Source organism: Sturnira hondurensis, unplaced genomic scaffold, assembly GCF_014824575.4.
Source record: "Sturnira hondurensis isolate 20B ecotype Veracruz unplaced genomic scaffold, ASM1482457v3 Scaffold0001872, whole genome shotgun sequence".
In the NCBI taxonomy this organism is placed as follows: Eukaryota; Metazoa; Chordata; class Mammalia; order Chiroptera; family Phyllostomidae; genus Sturnira; species Sturnira hondurensis.
The window spans coordinates 825,864-852,460 of NW_028074503.1; the positions used below are offsets into that span (position 1 = coordinate 825,864).

The 26,597-nt window shown below is 38.8% G+C and overlaps 1 protein-coding gene and 1 long non-coding RNA gene across 2 annotated transcripts in view; one reads left to right on the forward strand and one right to left on the reverse strand.

Moving 5' to 3' along the window:
- Window positions 1-23,454, forward strand: part of COLEC12 (collectin subfamily member 12) — a 197,791-nt gene extending 174,337 nt beyond the window's left edge. Inside the window, exons 9-10 of the mRNA XM_037031618.1 lie at window positions 7,739-7,884; window positions 22,049-23,454. Of these exons, the coding sequence (XP_036887513.1) occupies window positions 7,739-7,884; window positions 22,049-22,068 (166 nt within the window). The 3' untranslated portion in view covers window positions 22,069-23,454. The remainder of the gene's footprint in view (window positions 1-7,738; window positions 7,885-22,048) is intronic.
- Window positions 4,398-26,597, reverse strand: part of LOC118976905 (uncharacterized) — a 62,981-nt gene continuing 40,781 nt past the window's right edge. Inside the window, exons 4-6 of the long non-coding RNA XR_005064375.1 lie at window positions 5,761-5,834; window positions 4,976-5,060; window positions 4,398-4,850 (exon numbers count right to left, since the gene is read on the reverse strand). This is a non-coding gene — a long non-coding RNA (uncharacterized LOC118976905). The remainder of the gene's footprint in view (window positions 4,851-4,975; window positions 5,061-5,760; window positions 5,835-26,597) is intronic.

Here is a 26,597-nt window from a genome sequence, read left to right on the forward strand (position 1 = left end):
AACACTCAGCAGCTGCGCGACCTTGTGTGGATTACTCAACCAGGTCAGCTCTCCATGTCTTCACATAAAAATGAAAATTATGAAAGGACCCACAGTGGTATGTGAATATTAAATAATATATATAAAGCATTTAGTACTTGGCCCATGGGAAGTGCTTAGGAAATGTCACCTGCAAGTATTGTTATTATTAATGCTAACATTGTCATAATCCTAACCATTTTCATACTAGTCAGTAATTACAGAATACTACTACTTAGCATTTATATATTAGTGTCCTGATTGAGATGCCTCACACAGTCCCTCAGATATCATAATAAGTTTGTAAAGAAGAATGTTTTCTGCCAGGCCCTGGGACAGTGTCTCCCACCAGTATGAGTCTCCCCAGATACTCCTCCGTCTGTTCAGACTCACCTATACCCTCCTCTTTGCTTCTGTGGCCTCCAAGCACTGGTTCATCACCTTCCCTTTCCCCTGCCACAGATTTCCTTTTACTCTTTCTACACACACACTCATAAGCCCTTCCGAAATTGTTTCAGGGTTTTGCTGTTACTGTTAAAAAGGAAATAGACAAGGAGAAAAGGCCGTCTTCTCTGCCTCTTGTAAACTCTCCATGTTTTATGCTGATACCTGATTGAGGAAAGACAGCGCTGAAATAAATAGAAAGCAACAGTCACATGGAATGGATGCCAAAGGCTGAGGGCACACAGATCTGGGCTAAGGTTTATTTCCAATAAAGCATATGACCCAACTCACTGACTCTTAGGGCCAGCAGTTGGGGAAAAGGATGGCATAAGAAACCATGTGTGATGTCTCAGAACAGGGCCTGAGACAGGGTCTTCAATGCTTCTGGTCCACAAACCAACACAATTCCCAGAGAAAACCTGCAGGGCTGACATAACATTGCCAAGATCGTATTTGATAGTTATGGACATGAATATGGATATAAGTCCAGGCTGGTGTAGCTCAGTGTATTGAGTGCGGGCCTGCGAACCAGATGATCGCGGTTCGATTCCCAGTCAGGGCACATGCCTGGGTTGCAGGCCAGTTCCCGGCAAGGGGCACACAAGAGGCAACCATACATTGATATTTCTCTCCCTCTCTCCTTCCCTTTCCCTCTAAAGATAAATAAATTTTAAAAATCTTTTTAAAAACTCATCCCTATTAAAAAAAAACAAAGATAAAACCTACAGTTCTTTTCAAGAAATGACAGCTGACCATCACACACACACAGTCCTTATTTTTCTCCTTTCACCATAGACCTGTGAAAACTTCATTCAGACCAGCACCATCCCTCTGACTAGAGATTGGGATCCACTGGGCCTCGGCCCTGTGGTAACATTCAGTGAATTATCCTGGGGCATCCACTGTGAGCCAGCCTCCCTGCTGGCCTGGAGGATCTTTTCTAGAGTGTGTGGGTAGCAATATGAGTGAGAGGTAGTGTTCTTCCACTTATATAAGAAAATCTGATTTCTAAGACCACAATCCAGAAGACACATATATCAACCCCAAATGTTGACATAGGAAAGAACAGGGCTTCAAAGGAGATTTCAACATTTGTCTCTCGGTAACTGTAGGACAAGGAGAAAAACCAGAAGGGATATAGTCGGCACTACCACTTAACTTGACTTCATGCACATTATGGAACATTTCATCCAACAATTACAAATATATACTCTTTTCAAGTGCTTATGGTACATTCACCAAGATAAACTATATGCTGGGCCCTCAAGTCCTAATAAATTTATTTTTTAAGCTTTTATTTACTTGTTTTTTAGAAGAAGGGGAAGAGAGGGAGACAGAGAAGGAGAGAAACACTGATGTGACAGAGAGACATCAACTGGTTGTCTCTCGCAAAACCCCAACCAGGGACCAGCCTGCAACCCAGGCATGTGCCCTGACTGGGAATCGAACCTGAGATCTTTTGGTTTGCAGGACGATGCCCAACCCACTGAGCTACACCAGTCAGGGCAAGTCTCAATACATTTAAAAGCAATGGAATTATACAGAGTATGTTCTCTGGCAAAAACAAAATTAAATTAGAAATCAAGAACAACAAAAAAAATACCTGGAAAATCCACAAATATTTGGAAATCAAGGGATACACATCTAAATAACTCATGGGCCAGAGGGAAAAAAATCACAAAGGAAATTTTCAAATGTTTCAAGCAAAATGAAAACACAACATACGAGGTTTCTTGGGATGCAGCTAAAACAGTGTTTAGAGAGCATTTATAGCTTTACGACACTTTAAAAATTTTTTACTTTCTGGCCAAAATGGAACCTTGTGTAGGTAGAAACACTATGCTTCCTTGCACAACCAAAAGAAAGATAACAACCAATTTAAAAACAATAAACAGCCATAAGTTCCAGAAAAATCAAATTGAATGGAACTCTGACAACCAAGGAGTTAAAGAAACATTCATCCAGACTGGTAGGAGGGACAGAGGCAGGAGACGGGCAGCTGAGTGGAGAGGACACACAGCAAGGCTGTGGTCAGCTGTCATTTCTTGAAAAGAATTGTAGGTTCCTCTACCTGGCCCAGGTAGACTGCATGGGCCAGGAGGGGCTGGCTGAACAGGAAACTAAAGATTCAAAACCTCTAACTCTAAATGATTGCAGGGGTTATAACAGCGGGAGCAACTCCCAGTCTCACAGGAGAGTTTCTCGGAAAGTGGGGCTAGAGCAGAGTAAGCAAGGGACATTGTTCCCTCTCTAATCCCTCCCCCATAGTCAGCGCCACAATGAAGCTAAGAGGGTTGACACCTCCCCACCTGGTGAATACCACCCCTTACAATGTAACAGGTATAAGACAAAGAAATGTGGCCCAAATGAAAGAACAGATCAAAACTTCAGAAAAAGAGCTAAACAATGAAGAGATAGATAACCTATCAGATGCAGAGTTTGAAACACTTGTAATCAGGGTGCTCACAGAATGGATTGAGCCCAGTCACAAAACGAAGGAGGAGATGAAGGTTACCCAAAGTGAATAAAGCAAAATATACAGGGAACAAACAGTGAATGGAAGGAAACAGAGACTCAAATCAACGATTGGGGACAAAAGGGAGAAATAAACATCCAACTGGAACGGAATGAAGAAATAAGAATCCATAAAAATGAGAGTTACAAACCTCTGGGACAACTTGAAATGTTCCAATATCCAAATCATAGGGGTACCAGAAGGAGAAGAGGAAAAACAAGAAATTGAAAACTTATTTGAACAAATAGTGAAGGAAAAATTCCCTAATCTGGCAAAGGAACTAGACTTCCAGGAAGTCAAAGAAGCTCAGACAGTCCCAAAGAAGTTGGACCCAAGGAGGAACACATCAAGGCACATCATAATTACATTACTCAAGATTAAAATGAAGGAGAGAATCCTAGAAGCAGCAAGAGATAAGGGGACAGTAACCTACAAAGGAGTTCCCATCAGACTGTCAGCTGATTTCTCAAAAGAGACCTTACAGGCAAGAAGGGGCTGGAAAGAAGTATTTCAAGTCATGAAATCCAAAGACCTACAGCCAAGATTGCTCTATCCAGCAAAGCTATCATTTAGAATGTAAGGGCAGAGAAAGTGCTTCCCAGATAAGGTCAAGTTAAAGGAGTTCATCATCACCAAGTTCTTATTATATGAAATGTTAAAGGGACTTAATCTAAGAAATAGAAGATCAAAAACTATAAACTGTAAATTGACAACAAACTCACAACTATCAACAACTGAGCCTAAAAAACTAAAACTAAAACTAAGCAAACAACGAGAACAGGAACAGAAACAGAGAAATGAAGATCACATGGAGGGTTTTTAGTGGGGAGGGGAAGAATGGAGGGGGAAAGGTACAGGGAATAAGAAGCATAACTGGCAGGCATGAGATAGATGAGGGAAGGTTAGGAATAGTATAGGAAACAGAGAAGCCAAAGAACTTACATGTATGACCCATGGACATGAACTAAGGTACAGAGAGGGATGCTGGCAGGTGGGGGATGAAAGGTGGAGGGGAATGAAGAGGAAAAAAATTTAGACAACTGTAATAGCATAATCAAAATGTACTTATAAAAGAATATAAATAAATATTAGAAATAATGTAGAGGTAGAATTTTAACAACAACTTACTGGTTATGTGATACAAAAAAACTCTAATGCTCTCACTGAGCAATTCAGAATGCAATTAACCAAATTAAATAATGACAGAGACACAGTCTCTCATCAAACTCGAGAGAATATAAGGCCCTCAGAGGAGAACAGAATAAGACAGAATCTTGGTGGACTTGAAGAAATCAAGCAAAATCTTTATCTTTTTATGTTTGAGTCATTGTATATAACCAGTAAGTAATAGAAAAAAAATGAAAGAAAAAATTTTAAGTTGAAAATCAACAATCTAAGGTTCTACTAGCAGAGCATAAAAGAACAAATTAACCCCACAGTAAGTAGAAGGAAGGAAATGATAAAGAATGGAAAGCAATGGAACAGAAGACAGACAATCCAGAGAGAATCAGTGAGCCAGGAGCATGTTGAAGCTAATCTTTCTACTCTTGAAGGAATAAATGCAGGTCCATCATTTGACAGAGGTTGTCACTGTTAACAGAGGTGATCTGTTAGCACAGGGGAGTCAGACACGAGTGGGATGTGTAGACTCTGCCCACTTGGTCAGAGCAGAACTGTAAGGTAGCATTTTAAGGCCTTGCCTGCCCACTTGGCTTGCAGTTGACCACCATAGATCACCAGAGATGTGATATTCTTCCTGAGGGTTTCCCAAAACACAGCGAATCTGCTTTACTCTTGCCCACTTCTTGGTCCCCTGCACAGCACATCACTTGGTGGGAGTATGCTGTCAAGTTATGAGTAACAGTTCTCACCTCTACATCACAAAGATAAAACATGGGTAGCCTTTCTACTTCACAGACTGTTCAGTGTAATATATACTGTGATTTTTAGACTAGAGAGACAGAATGGTGGGGACCAGAAGGAACGCATCAGTGTCACCTCAGTCAGTAGTCCATGCTTCATGTTGCTGTCAGAGGGGCACTGGCTTGGGCCGCGAGAGAGAGCACTCTTCCACTGGACAGACCTCTAGAGTGGGAGAAAATTCTACAGCAAAAAAGTGCTTCCCTCTAGTAAGATTTTCCTGTTTTGAGGTCAGGCTCTTACAAGCAGAAGTTTTTTGGCCATGAAGGTTCAGTCAATCTTGTGGTCAATGAGAAAGTTACTAAGTTGCGAGGTTGGAAGAGGCAAATGCCAAGAGTCAGATGTGTTCTGTCTCCATTAGGATCAGCCAGAATCCCAGGGAGGTGGGAAGGGGTGATTGCGGGTGTGGGGGGGTCACATCCACAAGCTGATGTGCTTATGTGTTTCCAGCTCACTGGAACATTGAATCCAAGTGCTTCCCAGGTCCCTGGTATACTTACGATATGGGTGTGTCACTACCCAACTACTTCTGTGACATGTGTATTATAATATGAGATTCAGGGATTTTCAGCTTAGGTCTCTGTCATTCTTTTCCCAAAATCTATCCATGAATGAATGAGCTTGTGCTATTTAAGCTGTGTTTTATTTCCAAATATGTGCATTCTGTTTATCTAATATGTTCTGTTTTATTACAAGCATGTAGACTGGGAGGGTTTCAACAAATCACTCCATGTGAGTTTAGCTTTTCCAAAGAGATGCTTCAAGACTCTGGGTACTCAGTCTACAGGACAGATTGCCCCTACAGCCTGGCTTCAGGCTCCACCACCCACCCACATCGGACCCACCTCGCTCACACTGCTCACCCCCACAGAACTGCATTCTACTTTTTGTCCTGAAGGAAATGCCTTGAGTCCTGTAGGTGAAGAATTCTAATGACCTGGGAAAACAAATGGAGAATTGTGATAAGAAATTACCTGTGATATCAGTAATCTTTTTGTCTGATCTATAAATCCCTTTTATTTACTAAAAATGACAAAGAAATGCAAAGCATAAATATTATGCAGGTCTTCTATCAGAAATCGTATTTATACAATTTCCCAATTAACTGAGAAATAAAAAATATTGAATGTCTCATCATTATACATTTAAGAATCACAGGTCTCAAATTTGGTTAACAAAATTGGAATCAAGCCCCCTTACATGACTGGCACAAATAAGCAAAATATACATCCACAAGAGCAAACTACCCAGGCATCATTGACATTTCCAGGGGGGTTCTGCAAGGTGGACAGAAATGCACAGAAAAGCATCATTGAAAAAGTAGACTGTTTTTCCTTCCAACTCCATCTCTCTGGCATGACTGTGGCAGTCTGGGATTTTTAATTCATTTTTTCTTGCCAACTACCGAGTTCTGTGAGAAGGCCGGGGCTGTCTATTCACCACACTACTGTGTTGCCATCGCCCTGAACTGTCCCTGACCCAGAGTAGATGATCTGCAATGTCTGTTGTGTGAAAGTGTGAATGAATTACTATTTTTAACTCTTCCTCCTGTCGTCCCATTTTTACTTTCCTCAGTTGACAGTTTCACCTAAATTACCTTTTCATCACTAGTCTTATTTAAATAAGGGCACTCATCGTTTCTTTTTTTAAATCCCCCTTAGCTGTAAATTTCAAATGTCCTTTCCCACTGCCCTCTGATTTTGTTGGTTTTATTGTCAAAAGATGTAGGGCAATTAGGCTCTTACCCTTGGGTGGTCCTACGCCACACTATGGCGGATGGAATAATGTCATAGTTTATGGGAAATGCCTCCTGCTGCAGATGTCCTTCAGGATCCTCCACGTAGACAAACTTGTCCTCTCGGGTAACCACAGGCTTCTGTGCAAGACCTGCTTCTTAGAGAAAATTTACTTTCCAGTTCTGAGTCTTGGAAGCACGTCTAACTTATTGCATGGAAACAGAATCAAGAACAGCAAACCCTGGCAAAGTGGTGATTTGAGTGGCGACATCCAAGTTAACAAGCCCAAGTGAACTCATGCTAAATAAAACTTGTTTTTAAGAATCTGTCTTCCAAAAAAGGCATGAAATGTATGAGTCATTGTTAGTAAGATTAAATTACTATTTCTTTCTAAAACAATCAACCATCTACAATTTAACCAGACAACCATAACCAAGTGTTTATAATTATAGGTTCTTGTAAATGTATATCAAGAGTCTCTCACTTTCTCTGCCTGACTTTTTGACTTGTTACAGCAGCAAGGTATGGAAATACAAAGATTCCTCTCTGGATTCTCACAAGAGTGTGTGCATGTATCATATCCACAGAGTGCATATAAATTCATGCACAAATATTTACACGCATGCCAAGAAGTCAGCATTGCCATACACACTAGAACATTTTTGTTCATCTAACTGTGTTGAAGAGGGAGTTACCCTCTTAGCATTGTGATCAAGCAGCTCAATGAGTTGATTTCATTGTGACCAAGAAAACCTGGGGGGGGGGGATGCTGTAAACACATTATAGGCATACCTCATTTCTAGAGCACACAATAAAGCAAATCATAATCTTTTTGCTGGTGAAGGGTCTTGCCTTCAATTTGTAAAAAAAAAAATGCCTGTGAAGCATAATAAAACAAAGCACAATAAGATAAGGTACACTGTATTCTGCAAAACAGCTAATTCTTATTCTGAATAAGAGTATGCATGGATTTTTAAACAATGCATTTTCATTCTAGGTCAAATGACATGCTTCAGTTTTGTTTTTTCTGTTTCCCCACTGCTTTGGATAAAGAAAACTTCTACATGACTTTGAAAATAACACTCAATTTCTGTTTTGTTAAAAGAAATTGGAAAGCTGGACAGCCAGATAACTGGGGCTATGGCCAAGGGCCAGGAGAAGACTGTGCTGGGCTGATTTATGCTGGGCAGTGGAATGATTTCCAGTGTGAAGACATCAATAACTTCATATGTGAAAAAGACAGGGAGACAGGTAAGCAATAAAGGGGATTTAAGAGGGAACTACAGAGCTATCCTGTTAAAGGGTAAGATGACTCTGAATCTGGTCCTGCTTCTGCCACTTACTGGGTGGGCAGGTTATCAACCTCAGGGGAAAAATAATGGCATCCTCTCAAATGAGGTTGTTGTGAGGACACAATAATAAATGTGGTTAATGTATAGGAAGTGCTGAGTAAATGTTAGACTAACTGGCTTGGGTTCTAATATTGTTGCTCAATTATTAACATATGGCACCACTGTTGTGTCTTTTTCATAGACTTCCATATACAGACAATTCTGGTAGCCAAGCATTTAATTCCATGTGTATTTATTAAGCATTTACTATGGGCTGGATGTTGTGCTAAATAATAGAGGGATATACTCAGTACCCTTATAAGTTAATAAGCCAGAGAGGCTTTTGGAGATTTTTTTCATTTCAAAATATACTTGTCATAAGCTTCATTTATACATGACCTTCTTTAGAATGTGGGCTCTCGGTTTGCTCCATAAGAACTAGAGTTAAAAGTTTGTAGGGAGAAGGAGTGAATGCTAATAGGTATTCTTTTGGGGGTGATGAAAATGTTCTAGAATATGATTAGTCTAAAATTGTACAACTTTATGAAATTTTTAAAGATTTTATTTCTTTTTAGACAGGGGAAGGGATGGCAAAAGAGAGGGAGAGAGACATCAATGTGTGGTTGCCTCTCACATGCCCCCTACTGGGGAACTGGCCTATAACCCAGGCCTGTGCCCTGATTGGGCATCAAACTGGTGGCCCCTTGGTTCACAGGCTGGTGCTCAATCCACTGAGCCACACCAGCCAGGCACTTTGTGAATATTATAAAAACCACTTCAATTGTATACTTTAAATAATATGTAAATTATATCTTATTAAGTCTTTCTAAAAAAAAAGTTGGTGAGAGACCTTGGAGGGCAGGCAGTATCTTTGTACTCTCCTTCTGCCGTGTTGCTGAGTGCCAGTATCTTTCTAAAGGGTACCTCAGTTTTTTGCAGATGCTTCCCAGGGGACATCCCTTGACCACCTGGTTCTCATGGCCAGGAGAGCTTGCATTCCTGAGTCTAATGGGGCTATATTAGAGACAGTTCTTGGCCAGCTACCACCCACCCCTAGAGCACAGCACACACAGCAGAGTGAACTACACCCCCAGTCCTTCTGTGAAAGGGGCCTAATTGCTTGTTCTGGAGCTTTGGCAAAAGAGACAAGCATCTGGTTTAGAGCACACCTAGGGGACTACTGAGGCCAGTGGACACAACCTTTTCACAACCCCTCTGCCTCACTCCAGGTCATCAGCATCTCCCCAAAAGAAACTTGTACATTCATCTGGTGCCCTGATCTTTGTGACAACCTCTCAGGAGACACTTCTGGGTCACCCAGCCCTGGGGGCCAGTGGGGACTTCACTTGTGGTACCATATATATTTGCATATTGTACCGTACTGTATATATTTGCATATTTTAAAAGCTGCTGCCTAAAGATGCGGATTCTAATCAATTTGAATCTGGGTACTAAGTGAAATTCTTCCCTTTGGGACACTGACAGGTCTTGAAACTGCCTCCACTACTGGGGGTGACTAATTATAAAATAGGCTCTCTCCTTGGACAATCACAAGAACTTGAGAGACAACCAAGAGCAAGGTTCAGTGATAAGTTTTATCTCCTGAACAAGGCTGGTCCCTCAAGACTGGCAAAGGTGGTCTTTTATCTAATGCATAGAAACCAACAGAGAATCGAAGCAAATGAACAAAAAAAATGTGTTTCAAACAAAAGAACAAGATAAAACTTGAAAAATCCCTTAATGAAATGGAGATAATTTACCTGATAAAGAGTTCAAAATAACAGTCATAAAGATGCTCACCAAACTTAGGAGAAGAGTAGATTAACATACTGGGAACTTCATCAAAGAAACAGAAAATGTAAGGAAGTGCCAAACAGAAGTCACAGAGCTGAAGAATACAATAACTGCAGTGAAATATAAACTAGTGGAATTCAACAGTATACTAGATGAGGCAGAGGAAAGGCTTAGTGAAGTCAAGAAGAGAACAGTGGAACTCACCTATTCAATCAGCAAAAAGGAAAAACAATTTTAAAAAATGAAGACAGCTTAAAAGACTTATGAGACCAGTGGACCAACATTCATATTGCAGAGTTCTCAGGGAAAATGAGACAAAGGGACAGAAACTTCTTTGAAGAAATAATGGTTAAAAATGTCCATAACCTAAGAAAGAAAACAGACATCCAAATCCAGGAAACCCGGAGAATTCCAAATAAGGGGAACCCAAGAAAACCCACAGCCAGATAAGATCCTTTACAATTAAAATGTCAAATGTTAAAGGAGAGAATATTAAAATTTTCAAGAGAAAAACAACATGTTCCATACAAGGGAACTTTTATGAGACTATAAGCAGATTTTTTCAGCAGAAACTTGTGAAACTAGAAGAGAGTGGCATGATACATTAAAGTGCTGGGGGGAAAAACACATCCAACCAAGAATACTCAACCTTGCTTGTTTGTTTTGTTTAGATCCCTGTTAACGGTGATATCATATGGTATTTGTCTTTCACCGCCTGGCTTATTTCACTCAGCATAATGCTCTCCAGTTCTATCCATGATGTTGCAAAGGGTAGTCGTTCCTTCTTCCTTTCTGCAGCATAGAATTCCATTGTGTAAATGTACCATAGTTTTTTGATCCAGTCATTTACCAATGGGCATCTAGGTTGCTTCCAACTCTTGGCTATCGTAAATTATGCTGCTAAGAACATCGGGGTGTATAGGTTCTTTTGGATTGGTGTTTCAGGGTTCTTAGGATATACCCCTAAGAGTGGAATTGCTGGGTCAAAAGGCACGTTCATTTTTAGTTTTCTTAGAAAATTCCATACTGTTTTCCATAGTGGTTGTACCAGTCTGCAATCCCACCAACAGTGAACTAGGGTCCTCTTTTCCCCACAACCTCTCCAGCACCTGTTGTTTGTTTCTTTGTTTATGATAGCCATTCTGACTGGTGTTAAATGGTATCTCATTGTGGTTTTAATTTGCATCTCTCTGATAGCTAGCGATATTGAGCATCTTTTCATGTGTCTCTGGATCCTCTGTATGTCCTCTTTGGAGAAATGTCTGTTCAAGTCCTTTGCCCATTTTTTAATCAGGTTGCTTGTCTTCTTTGAGTGGAGTCGAGTGAGTTCTTTGTATATAAAACAAACAAGCAAGCAAAATATGACCAATGACACTCAAATACGGAACAGGCTGACAGGGTCCAGAGGGGAGAGGGGAGAGAATCACAGGGGAAAAGGGGATGGACTCACATGAACAAGTATAAAGGACACATGGACAATAACTAAGGGTGGGGGCGGAAATGGGAGGGAGGCAGGGAGCATGGGGCAGGGGGCGGGCAGGGTCAGGAATATAAGACAGAAAGCTGTACTTGAACAAGAATTAAATTAAAAAATTATTTTAAAAAAAGAATACTCAACCTGATGAAGTTGTCCTTCAGAATGGAAACAAGGTTCAAAATTTTTTTAGAGAAGCAAAAGCTAAAGGATTACATTATCACTAGGCTAGTCTCACAAAAAAATGTTAAAGGAACTTCTTTAAGCTGAAAAGAAAGGGTGCTAATTAATTACAGGGAAACATGAAAGTAAAATTTCACTAGTAAAGGTAAATACATAGTAAAATTCAGAATAATCTCATTTTGTAAAGATGTTGGATTAATCACCCATAAAGCTATTATGAAGGTTGAAAGACAAAGGTAGTAAAAATAACTGTAACTGATAATTTGTTAAGGAATACACAAGAGCAAAAGATGATAACTGTGACATCAAAAACATAAAAGTGATAGGGGAAGAGTAAAATGTAGAGCTTTGTTGTTAACTTAAAACAGACTGTTATAAGTTGTTATGTGTAAGCCATATAGTAAGCACAAAGCCAAAACCTGTAGTAGATACACAGAAAATAAAGAGAAAGAAATCTAAGCATACCACTAATGAAAATCATCAAATCACAAAGGAAGCAAGAAAAGAAGAAAGGAGCAGAGAAACTGCAAAACCACCAGAAAACAATCAACAAATTTCAATCAGTACATACTTCTCAATAATTACCTTAAATGTAAATGGATTAACTTCTCCAGTCAAAAGACATATAGTGGCTGGATAGATGTAAATACAATCTATATGTTGCCTAGAAGAGATTCATTTCAGTGAAGAACACACACAGATGGAAAAAGATATTCCATGCAAATGAAAACCAAAAGAAAGCTGGGGCATGTATATTTATATCAGACAGAATAGTGTTTAAAACAAAAACTGTAATAAGAGACAAGGCATTAGTAATGATAAAGGAGCCAATCCAACAAGAGGTTATGATATTTGTAAATATTTATGTACCCAGCATAGAAGCACCTAAATATGTAAAGCAGATATTAACCAAACTAAAGAGAAAAATGGATAGCAATACAATAATAGTAGACAACTTTAATGGGTAGATCATTCCGACAGATAACTAATAAGGAAACATTGGCCTTAAACAACACATTAGATCAGACAGACCTAACAGATACTTAATATTTCATCCAAAAGCAACAAAATACATATTCTTCTCAAGTATACGTGGAACACTGTCCAGGATATATATCATTTGTTAGGCCACAAAACAGTCTTAATAGATTTAAGAAGGCTAAACTCATATTATCAAGCATCTCTTCTGACCACAATTATGTGAAACTAGAAATGAGTTACAAGAAGAAAACTGGAAAATTCACAAGTGTGTGGAGTTTAAACAACATGCTACTTAACAACCTATGGGTCAAAGAAGAAAGCAAAAGTGAAATGAAAATATACCTCGAGACAGATAAAAAAATGGAAATGCAGCATACCAAAACTTATGACATTCAGCAAAACCCATTTTAAGAGGGAATTTCATTGTGACAAATGTCTACATCAAGAAACAAGTTGGGGAGGAGTTATAAGGGGAATAAATGATAATGGAAAAATTAGACTTCCAGTCAAGACGGAGGCATAAGTAAAAACACTTTGCCTCCTTGTCCAACCACACAAAGAATTACAACTAGACCTCAAAACAAATAACACCCAAAACTGTCAGAAAACTGAGCTGTGCGGAAGTGAAATAACCAAAGATTTAAAGAAGCCACATGCTTGCCTTGGCTGGTGTGGCTCAGTGGATTGAGCGTGGGCTGCAAACTAGGAGGTTGCCAGTTCAATTCCCAGTCAGGGCCCATGCCTGGGTTGCAGGCCAGGTCCCCAGTGGGAGCTATGTGGGAAGCAGCCACACACTGATGTTTCTCTAACTCTCTTCCTCCCTCCTTTCCCCTCTCTCTATAAATAGATAAATAAAATATTTTTTAAAAAGAAGCCACATTCTAAGGTCATGGTACTAAGACAAAGAGTCAAAGCAGCTCTTCCTAATACACAGAAACAAACACAGGGAGGCTGCCAAATTGAGGAGACAAAGAAATATGGCCCAAAGGAAAGAACAGAACAAAACCCCAGAAAAAGAACTAAGTGAAATGGAGACAACCTATCAGATGCAGAGTTGCACACAGATGATCAGGATGCTCAAAGAACTCACTGAATATGAGAATAAAATAAAGACCCAGGAAGACATTAAGGTTACACTAAGTAAAATAAAGATAAATCTACAGGAAACCAACAGTGGAGGGGATGAAGCCAGGATTCAAATCAACAATTTGGAACATAAGGAAGAAATAAGCATTCAACCAGAATAGCAAGAAGAGAAAGAATTCCAAAAAACTAGGATAGAATTAAGTGCTCTGGGACATCTCCAAATGTACCAACATCCACATCATATAGATGCCAGCCAGAAGGAGAAGAGGAAGAACAAGGAATTGAAAACTTATTTGAAAAAATAATGAAAGAAAACTTCTCTACTTTGGTGAGGGAAATAGACACATATGCACACACAAATAATCCCAAACAATTTGAACCCAAAGAGCACCACAACAAGACACATCATAATTAAAATGCCAAAGGTTAAACATAAAGAGAGAATCTTACAAGCAGCAAGAGAAAAGCAGAGAGTTACCTACAAAGGATTTCCCATAAGACTGCCAGCTGATTTCTCAAAAGAAACTTTGTAGGCAAGAAGGGGCTGGCAAGAAGTATTCAAAGTGATGAAAAGCAAGGACCTACAACCTAGATTACTCTTTCCAGCAAAGCTATCATTTAGAATGAAAGGGCAGATAAAGTGCTTTCCAGACAAGGTAAAGCTAAAAGAGTTTAACATTACCAAGTCTTTATTATATGAAATGTTAAAGGGACTTACTTAAGAAAAAGAAGATCAAAACTATGAACATTAAACTGGCAACAAACTCACAACTATTAACAATTGAGTATTTTGAAAAAAGAACAAACAAACAAACAACCAGAACAGGAAGAGAATCATAGATATGGAGATCACATGGATCACTTTCCATACAGAAAATCAAACTGTATGGAAATCTGACAACCAAAGAGTTAAAGAAACATGTTCTCTATCACCTGGGAGGTGGAAAGGGGTGAATGGGAGAAAAGGTGTAGAGATTAAGAAACATAATCGGTAGGTGTAAAATAAACAGGGGGATGTTGAGAATAGTATAGGAAATGGAGAAGCCAAAGAAGTTATATGCATGACCCATGGACATGAACTAAGGGGAGGATTGCTGAAGAGAATGGGGGATACTAGGTAGAGGGGAAAAGGGGGAAAATTGGGACGGTTGTAATAACAATAAAATATATTTAAAAAATAAAAAGAAACACGAAAAATGCCAAATAAATGACCTAACTTTACATTTCCAGGAACTAGAGAAAGAAGAACAGATGAAGCCCCAAATTAGTAGAAGTAAGGAAATAACAAAGATAAGAGCAGAAATAAATAAGATAGAGACTAAAAAAACAATAGAAAAGAAAGATGAAACAACTGGTATTTGAAAAGATTTTTTTAAATGACAAACCTTTAACTAGACTCACCAAGAAAAAAAAAGATGTCCTTAAATGAATGAATGAATGAATGAATGAATAAATAAAAGAGGGGCCCTGGCTGGGTGGCTCAGTTGGTCGGGGTATCATCCCATATACCAAAAAGGTTTTGGGTTCAATTCCCGGTCAGGGCACATACCTAGGTTGCAGGTTCGATCCTTGGTGAAGACATGTATAAGAGGTAACCAGATGTTTCTGTCTCTCCCTTCCTCTCTCTTAAAACCAATAAAACACATCCTCAGGCAAAGGTTTAAAAATAGAATAAGTGAGCTCAGGCCTGCAAACCAAAGGATCACAGTTCGATTCCTAGTCAGGGCACATGCCTGGGTTGCAGGCCAGTTCCCAGCAGGGGATGCACGAGAGGCAACCATAGATATTTCTCTCCCTCTCTCCTTCCCCTCAAAAGATAAATAAGATTTATTTAAAGAGTGCTTTAGCTTAAAAAAATAGAACAGGTGAAAGAGGGGATATTACAAGTGATACCAGGGAAATAAAAAGGATCATAAGAGACTACTGTGAACACAGTTATATACCAACAAATTGGACAACCTAGAAGAAATAAATTCCTAAAAATATACAACCTACCAAAACTGAATTATGAAAAAATAGAAAATCTGAACAGATCTATTCTACTAAGGACACTGAATCAGTAATCAAAAACCTCCCCATAAACAAGAGCAGATGACTTCACTGATAAATTCCATCACACATTTAAAGAAGAATTAAAACCAGTCCTTGTCAAACTCTTCCAAAAAAAACAGAAGAGGAGGGAACACTTCCAAACAGATTTAATGAGGCCAGCATTATCCTGATACCAAAGTGAGCCAAAGACACAATAAAATTACAGTCCCATATCTCTGTTGAATATAGATACAAAAACCCTCAACAAAGTATTAGCAAACCAAATTCAACAAATTTAAAAAGGATTATATACCACAATAAACTGAGATTTATAAGGATGATTTAATATGTGCAGATCATTCAGTGTGATACACTACATTAACAAAATGAAAGATAAAAATTATATGATCACCTAGACTTCCAGCCAAGATAGAGGCATAGGTAGATAGATGGTGCCTCCTCACGCAACCAAAATAAGGAGAACAACAAATTTAAAAAAAACAAAAAAACAACCAGAACTGACAGAAAATTGAACTGTATAGAAATCTGACAACCAAAGAGTTAAAGAAACATTCATCCAAACAGGTAGGAGCGGTGGAAACAAGCAGCCAGGTGGACAGGACTTTCAGCAAGGCGGGGGCTAGTGGAACAGGTGGTCTCACATGTGTGTGCAGGTGAACCAGGAGGAACAAGTGGGGAGCAAGACAGACCACACAACCCAGGGGTCTAGTGTGGGGGGATAAAGCCTCAAAACCTCTGACTGAAAAAAATCTTTGGGGATTGAGGTGGCAGGAGAAACTCACAGTCTCACAGGAAAGTTCACTGAAAAAAACCCACAGAGCTCTAGAATGTACACAAGCCCACCCACCTGGGAATCAACACCAGCAGGGCCCACTTTGCTTGTGGATAGCAGTGAAAGTGACTGAAAGCTGACAGAGAGCTGAACAAGTGACATTGTTCCCTCTCAGACCCCTGCCCCACATATAGTACCATAAGGCAGCAAAGTGGGTTGTCCCACCCTGGTGAATACCTATGACTCTGCCCCTTACTGTCTGACGGGGGCACCAAGACAAAAAAAATGGCCCAAATGAAAGAACAGATCAAAGCTCCAGAAAAAATATAGCTAAGTGATGAAGAGATAGCCAACCTATTAGATGCACAGTTCAAAACACTGGTGATCAGGATGCTCACAGAACTGGTTGATTTTAGTCACAAATTAGAGGAACAAATGAAGGCTAAACTAAGTGAAAAGAAGGGAAATGCACAGGGAACCAACAGTGAAGGGAAGGAAACCAGGACTCGAATCAATGGCTTGGAGCCGAAGGAAGAAATAAACAGTAACCATGTCAGAATGAAGAAACAAGAATTCAAAAAAAAAAAAAAATGAGAGGCTTAGGAACCTCCAGGACAACTTTAAACATTCCAAAGTCTGAATTATAGGGGTGCCAGAAAGACGAGAGGAAAAGCAAGAAATTGAAAACTTATTTGAAAACACAATGAAGGAGAACTTCCCCAATCTGGCAAAGGAAATAGACTTCTAGGAAGTCCAGGAAGCTCAGAAAGTCCCAAAGAAGTGGGACCCAAGGAAGCACACACCAAGGCACATCATAATTACATTACCCAAGGTTAAAGATAAGGAGAGAATCTTAAAAGCAGCAAGAGAAAAGGAGACAGTTACCTACAAAGGAGTTCCCATTAGACTATTAGCTGATTTCTCAAAAGAAACTTTACAGGCAAGAAGGGGCTCGAAAGAAATATTCAAAGTCATGAAAGGCAAGGACCTACATCCAAGATTACTCTATCCAGCACAGCCATCATTTAGAATGGAAGGACAGATAAAGTGTTCCTCAGAAAAGGTCAAATTAAAAAAGGTCATCATCGCCAGCCCCTTATTATATGAAATGTTAAAGGGACTTATCTAAGAAAAAGAATATCAAAAATATGTACAGTAAAATGACAACAAACTCACAACTATCAACAACTCAACCTAAAAACAAAAATAAAACTCAACCTAAAAACAAACTCAACCTAAAAACAAAAATAAAAACAAACTAAGCAAACAAATAGAATAGGAACAGAATCATAGATATGGAGATCACATGGAGGGTTAACAGCAGGGGAGGGAGAAGGGAAAAAGGGGGAATAAGTAGCATTAATGGTAGATAGAAAATAAACAGGGGGAGGTTAAGAATAGTATAGGAAATGTAGAAGCCAAAGAACTTATATGCACAACCCATAGACATGAACTAAGGGGGCGGGGATGTGGGTAGGAGGGGGTATACAGGATGGAGGGTAATAAAGGGGGGAAATGGGACAACTGCAATAGTATAATTAATAAAATGTATTTTAAGATAGTTAAAAAATAGAAACGAAAAATTATACAATCATCTCAATATGGGGGGCCAAAAAAACAGAATATACTTACAAAAATTGTGTATTTATTCCTACATGTTTAAACTTCAGTCACATCCAAAGTACTCTCCATTTGATGCAGTATACCTTAAGCCATTTTTTCCACTGCTCAGAACAGTGTTTGAGCTCATCAGTTTTGATGCCTTTTGGTGTTTCTGCCATTTTTTGTTTTACCTCTTCCACATTGGCAAAATGTTTCCCTTTGAGGACTTTTTTTTCACCAGGGAAACAAACAAAAAAACGTTGCTCAGGGAAAGACTGGATGAATAGGGAGGATGGGGCATGGAGTTCATGCCATTTTTGTTCAAAAACTGCAGAATACTCAGTGCAGTGTGGGCAGGTACACTCACAAATCACCCATCATGAAATCAGCAAAAGCGCTGAAAGAATCTTCACAAAAAAATTCACTGAAACTGAACTCAGCCTCTCACTAGAATGCCAGCTGGTACACTGATACAGGTGGGTTCCTAGAACACTCACCTAACAAGCAAAGCCTGTACTACAAGAGGCTCACCCTCCAGAAAATAACTCCATTGGGGGCCTCATAAATTAAGAAAAAACATTTCACAAAATTCAACATTCGTTTATCTTTTCCAAAATCTCAACAAAGTGCATGCCTTCCTATATATAGGGAACATACCTTCAAATAATAAAAGCCATATATGACAAGCCCACAGTTAACATCATATGCAATGGTAAAGCTTAATTCTTTTCCTTTAAGACCAGGAACAAGACAAGAATCCCAACTCTTTCAACTTTTATTCAGCACAGTATTGGAGTAAAATTTCCATTGCCCTAGCCACTGCAATTAGGAAAGAAAAGCATCCAAATCAGAAATGAAGCAGTACAAGTGTCACTACTTGCAGGTGACATAATATTTTATAAAGAAAACCCTAAAGACTCCACCCCAATTTGTTAGAACTAATAAATTCAGTAAATTTGCAGGATGTAAAATCAACAAACAAAAACCTATTTTGTTTCTACACACTACAACAAACTATGAGAAAGAAATTAGGAAAATAATCTCATTTACAATTACATCAAAAAGAATAAAACACCTAGGAATAAATTTAACCAAGAAAGTAAGACCTGTACACTGAAATCTATAAGACATTGATGAAAGAAATTGAAGAAGACACAAATAAATGGCAAGATATTCCATGCTCATGGATTGGAAGAATTAGTATTATTAAAATGTCCATATAATCCAAAGCAATCTACAAATTCAGTACAATTCCTATCAAATATCCAATGGCAGCTTTCACAGAAATACAACAAACAATCCCAAAATTTATATGAAACAACAAAGATCCTGAGTAGCCAAAGCAGTATTGTGAAAGAAGGAAAAGACTGGAGGCATCACATGTCCTGATTTCAAACTATATTACAAAGCTACAGTAATCAAAACAGTATGGTGTTGGTATAAAAACACGCTATAAATCAAATGGAACAGAATAGAGAACCCAAATAAAAACCCATTTGTATATGGCCAATGAATTTATGACAAAGGAGCCAAGAATATACAATGGGGAAAGGACCATCTTTTCAATAAATGGTGCGGAAAAGTGGATAGCCATATGCAAGAGAAGAAAACTCTTATAGCATACACAAAAATTAACTCAAAATGGCTTAAAGACTTGAATATAAGACCTGAAACCATAAAACTCCCAGGAGAAAACAGACAATAAGCTCTTTGACAACTTAATATCTGTCTTGGCAATAAAACTTTATGGATTGTTTACCAAAAGAAAAGGCAACAAAAGTAAAAATAAACAAGGGGGACTCTATCAAACTAAAGAGCTTCTGCATAGCAAAGGAAACCACAAAAGGAAAATACAACCTACTGAACAGGAGAAAATTTTGCAAACCATACATCATGTGGTAGGAAGCTAATATCCAAATATATATAAAGAACTCATCAACTCTAGTAAAAAAAAATCCAATTTAAAAATGGGGAAATGATCTGAATATGTACTTTCCCAAAGACATACAGATGTACAACAAGGGCATTAAAAGATGCTCAGCATCAGTTAATCATCAGGAAAATGCAAATCAAAGCCACAATAATACATCACACCTGTTAGAATGGTCATCATAAAAAGAAAGAAATAACAAGTGCTGGTGAGTATGTGGACAAAAGGGAACCTTTGCACACTGTTGGGAGACTATAAATTATTTCAGTCACTATGGAAAGCAGTAAGCAGTTTCCTCAAGAAATTAAAAATAGAACAGCCATCTGATCCAACAATTCCACTTTTGTGTATTTATCTAAATAAAATGAAACACTAAACTCAAAAAGATACATGCACCCCCACAGTGCAGTATTATTTATAACAACCATGGAAGCAACGTAAGCATCCACTGATGGCTAAATGAATAAAGAAAATGTGGTATATATACACAACGGGATATTATTCAGCCATAAAAGGGAAGAAAAATCTTGCTATTTGTGACAACATGAATGGACCTTAAAGGTATTATGCTAGGTGAAATAAATCAGACAGGGAAAGACAAATATGGTATGATCTCGTATGTGGAATCTAAAAACAATGGAACCCTTAGATACAGAGAAGAGAGAGGTGTTTGCCAGCGGCAAGGGTGGGAGGTAGGCAAAATGGGTGAAGTGAGTCAAGAGGTACAAACTTCCAGTTATAAAATAAGTAAGTCATAGGGATGTAATGTACAGCCTGATTACTATAGTTGACAACACTGCATTATATATTTGAAAGTTGCTAAAAGAAAAAATCTTCAAAGTTCTCATCATAAGAAAAAAACATTTTATAACACCACAATAGCAAGGTATCTTTATTTACTTAATTATTTCTTCTTTAGTATATTATTTATTCTTTTAAAAAATTGTGTAGATTTATCAAGGTATAATTAACAAATAAAAATTGTATACATTTAAGGTGTACGATGTGATGTTTTGATATACATATATATTGGGAAATAATTACAATCAACCTAATTAGCATATCCATCACTTCACACAGTTACCATTTGCCTTTTCTTTATGGTGTGAAAACTTAAGTTTTACCCTCTTGGCAAACTTCAAGTATACAGTACAATGTTATTAACATTAGTCACATTGCTGTACATTTTACACAAGAAAAAATATTCTTTAATTATACTAATGGATGTTAATTAAACTGATTGTGGTGATCATTTTGCAGTATAGTTGACCCTTGAACAAGATGGGTTTGAACTGCAAGGGTCCACTTTATACCCAGGTTTCTTTCAATATCTACCTAGGTTTCAAATCTTCAGATTTAACTAACCATGGATGAAAACAGTATTTGTATGGAAAACTGTATTTTTGATACACAGTTGGGAATTTGTGAATTCCAGAGGCTGGACACATACATTGTTTCACACCATTTTATATTAGGGACCTAAGCATCCATGGATTTTGGTATCCACAGGGAGTCCTAGAACCAAATCCCCCCCAGATACAGAGGGATAGATGAAGTTTTGGGGTAGTCAAAGTTACATATGAATTTTTGACTACATGGGGGATCAGCACCCCTATGTGGTTCAAGGGTCAGCAGTATATACAAATATCAAACTATTGTTTTGTGCACCTGAAAGTAATATAATGTCGTATGTCAATTGTATCTCAATTTTTTAAGTTGATGGTAAACAGAAACCTTAAATATATTTTGCTCAAATTACTTTTGATAGTAGGGCACAAATTACCTATCTATCCACTCGACACACACATATTAAATACCTTTGGTGTACCAGGCCCCAGTCCAGGTGATAAAGGTCTCAAGACCCATGGGGACCTCCCAGCATGGTCAGTTGCAGTGGAAGAACACAAATATCTGAACAAGAAATTACAGTAGAGTGACAGGTTACCCAGATTTGTCATTTGTTTGCCTTGTTTGGTCATTTGGGGTTTGAGTTGGGACTAGGCTTCCCAGAATAGGCTCCTTCAAAATGAAATTGACCTTTTACTTAATCTGAATAAGAACTTCTAGGCATTTCTTTGAAAAAATAAACACTATTGAATGATGTATTTTGGAATCTTTCCTATAAAAAATCATGTTCCTTTTTTTTATTGTACATTAATGTGATTCTTTTTTTAAAAAAACTAACACCCATCCTTTTCCCTCTCTTTTAGTACTATCATCTTCAGTATAATGGATTGTGATGTAATAACATGAGCAGATTTTTGGACAGTTCTCAAAGGCAAAGGATACTTCCTTCTGATTGTATCACCTGCTTACCAGATTGAAAAAAAGCACTGAAAATGAATTACTGAAAAAATTGACAGCTATTGTTCCTCACCATCTGCCATTACTCAAGGACTTTGGGACTAAAATGTTCCTCTAGTACGACATATTGATTTTCAGTATGCACACGGACTGAATCACATAGATTTTTCAGTCAGTAACTGTACAGTTATGTAAATCATATCTTCCAAAGTATGGAATCCTCCAATCATAAAAAGATTATCATTGGTTATCAAGCTTTAGGAAGAACTTAAACATATACTGTGTAAACAGTACCTTACATTTCTAAAATCACAAATGTAGGAAAAATATGCAGACATAGAGATATATAGGCCAACTCTTAATAATATGAAATATACTTAAAGAGCTTTTAAAACTGTATTTTTATACAAAATATTTGTCTTTTTACAATTTTTTTCCTTTTTTTGTCATTTTACCAATTAAATGTGGAGCCAAAGAAAACAATATGGTACTAATAAAAACTCATAGGGTTTGTCAGATTTAATTTTACCCAATGGCAAAGAATTTTTTTAGTTGTGGTTTTTTAAAATGATGAAATATGTATATGTACGTGTATATTTTTTAATGCATCATTTCCTCAGAGGAGCCAGTCATGTGAAATGTCTAGAAATGCCCTTACAGATTTTGCCAATGGAGGTCAAGCCTGAGCATAGCCAAGGCTCAGTCAGATGGGCTGTGCCTCAAGCCCATCACCAACTGACACCCTTGCTGTATGGCCTGGCCGGCCCAGAGTTTAACTCAGGATGTGCGTCTTCATTTTGGTGGAGCCAACAGTTGGTGGAGAGGCATCTGTTGGGAAAAGTGGAGCACTTGAATCTGGCTATCCAGAAGGCCCTGTTCTATGGGTAAGGTATTAGACCCACACCAGAGATGGTACTGACTGTCAGGGAAGTATGGTGTCACATCAGCCAAAGGCAGAGGTGCTAGAAAGATGGGGACAGCTATGTGCTACCTGGAAAGTTTGTTTACTTAAGTCAGGTTCTAAAAAACCATAATTCCAAGGCATATGCATGACAAAATGCAAGAATAAACTTTTGGCCACTTTGTTGAACTCTTGCAAAGAACCTTTCTTCTGAGCCTGTCTTTCAATCCTTGATTTGCCATGGAAAAGTCTAATATGAACTGTGCTAAAAATAGGCACTAGATATAACCAATGCGCAAAGGTAAGATTTCCATCCAACAGTCCTTCTCCTTCCCTCCCAAGCTCCCCAGGCAGTGCTGCTACCCATTCCAAATACACCGGTAAAAGAATAAAGACAGAGTTTGACTTTTATACCTGCAGCCGTGTGGACTGTGTTGTCTTGCTCCTGGTCAACATTTGGGCTGTCTCTGCAGCTCAGGAACGGCCATCTCCTCGGCACCTTTATGCCCTGCCATCCTGTCCACGTGGCCTGGTCAGGCTGGCAGGACCAACTGTCATGTGGACCCTTCGACACAGAGCAGGCACTGGACTCTGGTAGCTCTTCAGGCCCAAAACCTTTTACAGACTAAACTCAATCCTCTTTTTTATCCTCTCCCTATTTTTTCAAAGCTCATGTTCAGAAGCAACTTGAAATTAAATGTCTGATGCCACAGAAAAGAATAGTGCTAGTTCCCGCAACTGAGATTCAGGTGCCTTTCCCAGCCCAGATAATAACTTATCAAGTCATGATTTCTGTCAGGCAATCACATGATCTCAGGTCATCCTCCCAGCAGCCCTATGAAGTAGGACTTACTACACAGTTTTATAGAGAAAGGAGGAGCTCAAGGAGGTGGTGTGATTTGCTGGGTCACATCATCACCAAGGGTTCAGAATTGAGCTTTGAAAACATCTGATTTTCTTCAACTACCAGGGTCTGTCTTAATAGCTCACTGAATAAAACTACATGAATCACATATTACAAGATGCCTCATGTATTCCTTTGTGTGTTTATCTGTTTACACATCAAATTTCTATTCACCCACTCACAACTGATACTCTTTTGGAAGGAGAGTTTTGGTAAATATGATGAGGTTTTCAGGCATCTAACTTGCTACGTGCTATGAGCTGATGGAAACCATTTTTTTAAATGGCTCTTGAAAGAATCAGTGCTCAACCCAAGGAGAGAAACGTCTTTCTTCCCTCTTAGATAATGTTCATCAACTCTCCCCCTATCCTTCCAAATTTGTAGTAGTTAGAATTTAAGATAAAGCAGATGACAAATAATAAAAGCTACTCCCATTTAAAAAAAAAACATGGTTAAGGAAGTGGAAAAGCTATCACATACCAATACCAAGCATGTATATTTTGCCTCAGATTACAAACCTGATTTTTATTTAAAAGGCAGTGAACTCATTTATGACTCACACAACAGTATCAGTTTAAACATATTTACTACTTTCACATACGTTATCTCTTCTAATCTTGGTGCAAAACCTACAGTCATTACTCCAGAAATGAGCAAATGGAGGCTAATTTGAAGACTTGGCTGTTGCTCACTTTGCTGTCACAGTCCTTTTCAAAAATTCAAATCTGATCAGGTTCCTCATTCTTACATCTGTAAATCCAAGTGCATCCGGCCCCTTACCCACATCGTACAATCTTCCAAAGGGTGTGAGTTGCCTGCAGAACATCCGTGCAGGGGCCATACAGCCCTTGGTGACCAGGTCCCAGCCACACCTCCCACCTTTCCCCTAGCTGCAACTCCACCTGCCCTTACCCACCACGCACCAGAACAGCCTGCATTTTTCTCCATACTTTTTCTTACCCCATACTCTACCTGGATTTTTTTCCTACTTTTTTTTACTTGGAAAGTACCTCCTTTAAGACTGAGTTCAAGCACCACTTCTTGTCTGAATCCATTCCCAACAAATGCACCCTGAAGGCAGAGCTGGTTCCTCCTTCCAGGTCAAACGCTACACACGGGTGCTCTGGGTGTTATGGAAGCAAACTCTTCACTGCCTCACTGCCTAGCTAATCTACAGCTTAGTTAAGAAGCCTAAAAATCACTGAATTAAAAAGAAAGGTGAATGTGGCCAATTATGAAATCTTAAAAGAACTGAAGATTGAGAAAAGCCAAACAGAAGAAATGAAGAAGTTCATGTTGATAATGATTATTATGTATCCACTATATTTAATGTATATATTATATTACACATATTATTCCATCAAAATGAATGGAAGATTAAGTGAAAAAAATCAGATGGTAAAACATTCACTCTGTTTACCAACATATGGCCACGTTAGGGAAAAGCTCTAGAAACTGTTTCTCAATGGCAGTGGGATGCAGTATCTCTTTTCTCACTGTTACACTCAACAGTTTTAGAAGTGCAGGTGAACTTTTCAATCTTTTTTAACAAGATGTTTCTTTGTACAACAGCAGTGTTTTCCTGGGAAGAATCCCTTAATAGCATGGTATCATATTTATTTTATAAATCATGAAGCAGATGTTAAAAAGTTTTTGCTCCACCTGTTCATCCTTTTTTCGTCTCCTGTACATCCTTGTTCAAATAAGTGACGCATAGCATGCCTGGGTTACACCCTGTAGGCAAGAGTCCAGAGAAAAACGGGCTTTGGAATGCCAACATTAATTCACCAGAGGCAGAGCCTTTGGTTTTCAATTTTTTCAGTGAATGAGGCTATGAATGAACTGTCTCAGTCCAGCCCTGCTGCCAGCGCCAGGATTGTGTCCCAGTCTCCAGCCTTCCTCTAAGGCCTTATTAGCCCTGAATGTGCAAAGCAGGGATAACCCATGCAACTTGGGCAGGAGACAGCTGTCAGTGAGGAGACTTCTGCCAGCAGCTCATCCAGACAGGACCTTAAGTGGACTTAACCAAAGGGTCTCCATTTAGTCCTCTTGGTCAGGAATGGAGAATTGCCCTTTGGCCAGTTTTCCAACCTTTGGTGCCAGAGTTTGCTGTGTTCTTTCATTGTTGCTCATTGTCGTGACCCACAAAATCATGCCTGGAAGCTACAGGGAATAATACGGTTCTTAAAATCAATATTGTGTCCTGGAGCAAAAAAACTAGACTAGGCCCCAAGTAAATAAACACGAAGTGCTGACTCTGTAGTAGCTATGAGAGCACCTACTATTTGTCTCTCCAGATCCCTTCAACACAGTTCTCTGGGCTTTGGGAGGTATATCTTTATGGGCTCCCTTAGCCTCTGGCTTCCACCTTGGTTGGACAATGAGAGGCATTGGCAGGAGAGAGAAGATGAAGTAAGGATATTTATTTCCCTGGCTTCCTCTCTAAAGGTCATCAGAGATGGGTTGCACACCTCTCCCAGAGGCCACATCTCTGCCAGGTGGTCCAGCTCTCTCTCTGGGTCCAATGGTAGAAACTTCATCTTATCCCTAGTAATGGCTAGCAGCTGTCACTAGTCCCAAGATTCTGCGCTGTCCTTTTTTGTTTTCTCTGAGCCCCACTTACATCTTTGTGAAGTACCCCTTCATTTTC